General features: G+C 27.9%; 1 protein-coding gene across 1 annotated transcript; it reads left to right on the top strand.

Moving 5' to 3' along the window:
• Nucleotides 1–1,277: 1,277 nt before the first annotated feature.
• On the top strand, nt 1,278–5,642 carry LOC105627903. Its single transcript, XM_012209176.1, has 3 exons — nt 1,278–1,292; nt 1,349–1,531; nt 5,454–5,642. The coding sequence occupies exons 1-3, from the start codon at nt 1,278–1,280 to the stop codon at nt 5,640–5,642; spliced, it is 387 nt and encodes a 128-aa protein (XP_012064566.1).
• The last annotated feature ends 2,458 nt before the right edge of the window (nt 5,643–8,100 follow it).

The following is an 8,100-nucleotide window of genomic DNA, read 5'->3' as shown; positions in this document are numbered from 1 at the left end:
TACATACATATATATATATATATACACCATAATACCATCTCATACGATTACATGGCGGATATCGTATGAAATCGTCAATTGAGGTAAAGGTCCGTATTTAGAATGCGCTTATAACAAAATTAACGCGCTAACATACTATACTTTACGTTACATGTATTATAGAATTTCAGAGATAAAAGCGCATTCTGAATATGGGCCAAAATGTTTAGACACTAGTCGCATATGCAAGTTTCTTCGTTATAGAGAACGATATCAGAGTTCAATGAACACGTTTCTGCATACAGTAAAATACTCGCTGGAGTATTTTATTAAACATTAGCTCATTTTGCATATAACATCGGCACTGGAAAAAGTCTGGTTACATTAATTGGAATTTCTTTGATTAAAATTAGACAAATTAAAATGTTCTGGTTAAATCTATAATTCTAGTTGAGATACCCAGAATTCTGATTGATGTGAATTTTCTAAATTTTTTACTTTTAATCAGAAATTTTTCTCTGTGTACATATTATATTTCGGCGGAAATACAATTTGAATACGATAGTGAAACAAAATGTTTGAGTATCGATAGATTACTGGATTTATGTGAATTGCTATAGTTACATAATTTAGTAAAAAAAAAGAAACAGGACGTGAACAATCATATGCTAAAAAAGGCGAAATTGACGCGCACAAAAATGGGAGAAATTGTGCATCGGAGAGAATAAAAATGGATCTAATACTTTTGACGCATCAAAATTGAATGCTCGCCCTTTGCTTGTCTTGAATTGTCCTTTGCGCTTGTCACTCACTTGTAAAACTGACGTTAAATAAATAAATTCTAAATTAAATATGTGCTTTCCTAAAGCGGTGTAATTAGTTCCGCACATCTGCTCCGAAACGACCGACGCATATCCGTATCACTCGCCTGTTAATTGTTTATTGTCCATCGAACGCAATATAAAACATTTGAACGCCATTAGAAACACTTTTACAATTTTTCGATTAAAATATTGATATAGAAAAATCGATTGAAGCTTTTTAATCTTTCCAATTTTTTTGTACAATATTCTTATGCTGTTAAAAAATTATGAATGAAATAAAACAAATAAAATAGTTCTTCTTGAGAAGCAACGTTCATTCTAAAAAAGATAATAATTTTCATATCTGCTTTATACTATTTGCGTGAGACAAATCATGTTTAAAAATGATAATATCAATAATTCTCTAATAACTTCGATCTTCTCTAATAACGAGATGTATCATAACGAATAAAAACAATCTACAGAAGTCGCGAAATGCACAGTGATAATGTCCGTGCATGACAAAACATTCATTAAATATGCGCATGTGATATTTCTGTTATCAGGAAGATCATCGTCGCACTGGAAGATATGTCGCGGGTGGAACAGCTCTCGCATTTATGTTGCTCGGACTGCATCATCTGTTTCTACGGAGTACGTCGACTATAGCGGGGATGTGCGTACCCGCTATCATAATGGCATCGTACATAATTTGGGTGCTGTATTCTGCTCGCAGAGATAGACGGAAGGTAGTTACCAGATTCGCACTGTTGTCATTATACTGCATTCTTTTGTCGCTTTTCGAACGATACGCTGCAGCGAGAGAATTTGCGATATTACGAGATTAATATGTGAGAAAGCCAGAAATTATGTTAAAGATACATTTTCGATAAATGCCGATAAGCATACGAACCGAATTATAGTTTGAATTTATTCAAAATGCGATTGATATTAAAAATTAATAATACAATTTACTATTACGCGATTATCATTTTCCAAATTTTTGCTCCTGCCATTATTTTACATTTTTGTCCCTCTTTACTTTTACGTTCATCTCTTCGTAGTAATGGAATCCCCAGGCAAAATATAATATTAATAAACAGTAATTCACTGTGAAAGAAAGTAATTTTTACATAAAACTCGCGAAAAGGTTTTGTCAATCGCAAAATTGTAAAATAATGAGATTCTTGATTGATCGTCGCTGATTTCGTGAGATTATGTCTAGAATGAGTGTTTTCCATTTAGTGACACAAGTTACATAAATATCATTCTAGCTTTTTTGATTCAGAGAGCAGCAGTGAATAACATTTTGTGTTAACTTGTATCATCAAATAGAAAATAAAAATTTTATAACAGCTCTCGGTATAATGGAATAAAACTTCAAACTATAAAATTATACTTTATTATAAAAATGGCATACAATTCGGGATGCGTCGTGTTTTACTATTTTTTAACCTTTTACTGACATATTGCAACGCTTTCTGTATTCCGTTGCGCCACTTTTTTCGTTAAAAACTATATTTTTGCTATCTCTCTACGTTTTTTCATGAAATGTAATTAATTTAACGAATATAAAATGGCGCACTGCACAGGACTATTTATCACTTTTTATTTGGTAAGTTGTGTGCCATAACAACAGATTAATTTTTTATACAGCTTACATTCTGGAAACCTATTTTTACAGAAGTTGTATATAAATTACATGCAACATATAAATATATTTACATAGACTATTTATATCTAAATTTATATTTGTCATAGAAAAAATGTTAATATTACAAAAATTTTGATATAAATATAGATCATAAAAAATGTCATAAATTTAATTCTATTTGCCTTAATAAAGATATTGCTTAATCATTTAAAATTATATAATATAATATTGAAGAAAATATTAAGAATAAATGGATAAAATGAAAGATATGAAATTCAAATCTTTTATAGAATTTTAGAGAACTTCGATGAATCTAAAGCAGTCTTGGTCAATGCCGCGTGAAATATTTTCTCGTAAGATTCTATAAACAATCGTACGTTCTGAGCAACGAAAATACCTGCAGTCGTTTGCCTTTCTGAGGCGGCAATCGGATACAAATTCCAATAGACCGGAACAGTTCCAGACACGCGCATTATTACACTGTCGGAATTAGTATGCATATTGACATGCAACGAGCAAAGATCAATTCTCTGAAGAAGCAAAACGAGTGATGTGAATAAGATCGTCAATCTTATTATACATAGCGTCAATCAAAGACGAAATCACGGGTAATACGCAAATTTGAAATAGAGCGTTCGTTCGTTCACACAATTTATTTGCGATCCATCAAATAACTTTTCTTGCTCTCTTTCAATTTTATTCGTTCATATTTAGCTATTCGGCATATCATGATGGTGATAGTATAATGACATACTATGTATAATAATACGTAGTATAATAATGTAACCAATTAAATAGAAACGAAATCAGATATCAACTTCTCCAGAGGCCCTATTCTTGAGCACATATGAATAATTTTCACATACAAAAAAGACAGTTTCTCGATTGTGATTAATCAATTGTATACAAAATTGCTATTTTTATATGCGATATCTGTTCAAGAATAGGACTTCAGATCGAATTACATTGCGCTGATTCATTTTCTGTTAATTATCGATGCAATTCGCGATGCAATTACCACAAACGGGCATACACAGTGAAGATAGATGTCGCCAGGCCGGAAATACATCTGTCGATATATCTCCATATAATTGATAATTCTGTTCTTCTTCATATTGAGAAAGATGATTCTTCATATTACCATGAAATGTCTATTAAGAGCGTGAATTTTAAATTATTCACAAAACTTCGGAAATCGCAAAGACAATAATTAATCTACGGCATTAGAATATTTCAAATGATATAGAAATTAATTTAAAAGGGTATATTGTAATCAAACAATTAGATTTGTAAAGAAAACTTTGAATTTTTTGCAATCCACTTTCAGAATCTATTTAATCAATATTATCTGTTTAAGAGAAACTATCTGTTTGCATGTATATATTTTGTACTTTGTATTGCATGATAATCGCATATATAATAAATACAACGTATGCAATCGACGAGAACCTGAACCTGCACAATGCATTATGCAGATTTTATTAATCATGCGTAAATGTTATATTGTTTCTAATTTGATATAAGACGTGCATAATTATAAGTATGTTGTATGTTTGTGATAAGCAGTACGCGTTTGTACTGACCCGTTATTCACTATGTAATGTTCATACGCGAATTGCGAATTTTGTCGCGTCAATAACAGGCGCTTTCTTTCCAATTTGAGATACATAAAAGAATTACTAATATCCGTATTCATGAAAAATAAATTACATCTGTTTGTCAGCTAGAAAACTCAACACACGCAAATAATAGCTTTCAAAAAATTAAAAGTAATTTTAAAAAATGCGCGCGCAATATATGCATGCAAAATATCGGTTTCTAGATCTCACGCCGTACATAGAAGTAGCCGCATAAAGACAAGTTTTCTATAGCGTTCTTTTAAGGCCAGACAAATTCTCGTTGTGAAAATTTTTAAGATTGAAGATTATTAGTTGTGAACGCATGACGGAGTTGCGCCACGCTCGTGAGTGTGGTTGCAAACAAAAATTTGTTTAAGTTTATTTTAACATCGATTCTATTTTTGTATAAAATATCAATTATTAAATACATTTATTTTATTTAACAATTTGCGCGTCAAATGTTGCAAATAGGTGTTTATAACTACTACATATATTATTGATACCACATATATTATTAAATAGATGCAGAATTAAAACAGAATCAAAGAAACGAATGCAATTAAATACATCGTGTGTTTCGCGTATTTACACACTGAAAGAAAAATGTTTTGTATTTATAACTATAATTACATATTACTATAATTTATAACTATAATTACATATTACTATAATTATGATTATAATAATAATAATAATAGTAATTATGTATGTAGTTCTAGCAACAAATGTATGTAGTTGGCAATTTAAAATGGCTATAATTATAGTTATTATAACCATAAAATATTGGGTCGTCCAGAAAGTTCGTGCCGCAAAAGATTTAAATTTCATAAATGAAATTAAAAATTTAAATCTTCTGCGTTTCAATTTTCCTTCAAAATCGGCATGAACTTTTCGAACAACTCAATAATTAAAATTACCATAAAAATGATTCAAGTGAATATAATTTTATAGTTATATTTTAGGACAACTATATTTTTTATGATAATTTCAATTATTTTATGGTTATAATAATTATAATTATATTCATTTTAAGTTGCCAACTATGTATTTGTTGCTAGAATATACATAGTTACAGTTATTATTATTATAGCAGTAATAATCATATTATAGTAATAATAATCATAATTATAGTAATATGTAGTTATAGTTACAAATACAAAATCTTTTTCTCTCAGTACATAATCTTGTTTGTCATTAATTTGTTGATTGTTTCATTGACGCATCTTGGACTGCTTTTGTCTATTATACTGCAATTATAAGAATACTTTTAATAAAAAATAATTATTATTTTGCATAATTACATTATATCAAATAAATAAATAAATACACACACACACACACATACACACACACAATTAATATATATAATATATATGTAATTTTAATTGTTGATTTCAGGCGCTAAGATTTGCCATGGCAATGCAACTTACTGAAGTTATTACTGTACCTTCCAAATCTACATCTGACGCTATTTGCAAAGATGCTAATTGTAAGAGCGATAACAACATTGAGAAAAACTCGTCAAATCCCTACAAATTGCAGAACACTCGCGAAAATCCAGCTTTCTTTGACAAAGATGAAGTATGAAGGTTAAAAATCAAGATTTGGATAAATAAATAAACTTTGTAAATGTAACTTTCGTCAATAAATGCTCAAAAAATGCGTATGTGTGTGTGTGTAAAATCAATATCGTTTAATTCTTAAGAATTCATTCTTAAAAACTTTATGCAAAACATGTATGATATATAACATGCCACTATACGTAGATTAAAAATTTCTTATAAAGTATTCTTATAAAAATAATAAAAAGCTTTCTCTTTTTCTGTCATTTGCGATTTTAATTTGAAACTTGTGAAGCTTTGTTGGCTTGTAAATTTTTTAATGTAAGTAATCCTACCAAGAAAGATTTTTAAAACTAAATTTATGTAATTTTAAAAATTTCATGTAGTTTTTATATTTTATAATTTTAATAAGTTTTTGAAATTTTTTTCAATTTTATAAATTATGTTCTTATATGCAAATAATATTCATGGATTAAACCGACAAAATTGGGGGGGGGTCTTGTATTTTGAACTTTGAAAGATGTTTCTGTAGAATTTTGATGCGCTGAAAGCATCGAAAAAATATTTTTAATATTGTTAGAATATTTCTGAGTTAAATACCGTAAAATAGACCTCGATATCATTTTTTGTTTAGCAGGAAAAAATTAATAAAAAAATTACTTCTGGAAAAAACTGTTTTTGCGATCATTTAAAAAAATGGATGGAAAAAAATGGACAATGTAGTTGTTTTCAGCGCATCAAAATCCTACAGAAATATTTTTCAAAGTTCAAAACACAAGACCTCCCCTAAATTTTGTCGGCCTGTGTTATATAAGACTGCAATATTAAAATTATTATTATTTTTAAGATTATTTTAAATGTAGTAATTATATATAAATTATATAGATTTTTAGGTCTGTGATAAGAACAGATTAAATGTTGATTAAAAAACTGAATTTTTTAAAACTTATAATTGTTTACACAATAAAAATTTACATTAGATTTGAATATATTTAATATATTTAATATATTGGGTTGTCCGGAAAGTTCGTGCCGCCTAACCTATATAATTTAATAAATGTATACTAAAATTTAAATCTTCTGCGTTTCAATTTTCCTTCAACATCGAACTTTCCGGACAATAGTTTCAACATTTCAAGAATACTTTTAAGGATCTTATAAATTCTACATTTTAGATTTGCATTCGATAGATATTTTTCTTTTTTAGTTTAAAAGTAGAGTTAAATATCATGATGTTCCTATTCATTTCTTGTTATTTAGTTTTCATTATTTCTATTTCTAATCGATTTTATTTTTTAATCAAAGTTCTGACGACTATAATCATTATATTATTTTGCTTTAATAATGTAAATATTTATCATATTTATATACCTGTAGGGATTAGAATGTTAAATATTTTTTTCCTAATGTGCGACATTAATTCAAATATTTATGATATACATATAATATCGAAATTGTGTTTAATGAGCTATACCGGATGTATTGCAAATAATCAAGACATTTGTGTAATAATCAAGAAATTTGTGAATAGGTTATCTTGTAAAAAAAAAGAAATGTAAAATTGAATTAAATTTTTGCTTCGATTACACTTCTGTTACTCTTTCCTTACATCCAATTGCTTCGATTTTTTTTTTACTAAGTTCAACAGAGAAACAGCTTTATAATTGTTATAAAATTCTTTAATGTGATTACTCTTGCCCTTATAATTCACCAGATCTAAATATATAAACCAATCTTTAAAAAATCTTACAATAATTGTATGTGTGTGTGTTGAGTGCTGAAAGCTAATTTTTTTGCTGAACGCAGCTAATCATTAAAATTTCATTTTATAAATTATCAAAATTATGATTTTATATGTGTATAAGCATTTAGATATTTGCACTATTCTAATGTAAGTAAGAACTATTTTGTCGTATATAGATTGTTCAAATTATGTTTTGAAAATTATTAAAATTATGATTGAATGCATTAAATATCTACAATTAATTTTATAATATTATTTCAATGAGATGCTATTGTTATCTATACTATTTTTGCAAAATCATGTCTCATTCGCTGACGTAAAATATTTTATGTACTCTTGATGCGTACTTTCGATCGTCGAGAAGTCTAATCATCTCGATATCATACTGAAGTTATTGTATCCCTTATCATATTCTCGATCTACGAAATTTCATATTGTTATGATAATCAAGTTGTTAAATATATATTTCATAGTAAGGACGCCGATTAAACTTCGCTGTGACGGAATGTTTCAAACGCATTCGTGGAAAATATGTTACATTGTAAAACTTGAAATTTGATAAATAATAAAAAAATTCATACTAATTATAATATTGAAAAAATTATATTAAATTCTCTTAAATATATATGTTGAAGATAAGTTAAGAATATCTAATAGGAGTTATGCATATTATTCCAATTTCCTAGAAAAAATTAGAATAAATGTTACAACAGATTTTATCACGTACATCTTCAAAATA

This window comes from Atta cephalotes (assembly GCF_000143395.1).
Source record: "Atta cephalotes unplaced genomic scaffold scaffold00010, whole genome shotgun sequence".
Taxonomy (NCBI): Eukaryota; Metazoa; Arthropoda; class Insecta; order Hymenoptera; family Formicidae; genus Atta; species Atta cephalotes.
Note: the sequence above shows the minus strand (reverse complement) of the source record. Positions and strands in the feature narration are given on the sequence as shown.

Coding starts and splice junctions, on each gene's coding strand:
- LOC105627903 (XM_012209176.1), top strand. Junction 1,532..5,453: donor CTCGCAGAGATAGACGGAAG/GTAGTTACCAGA, acceptor TGTTGATTTCAG/GCGCTAAGATTTGCCATGGC.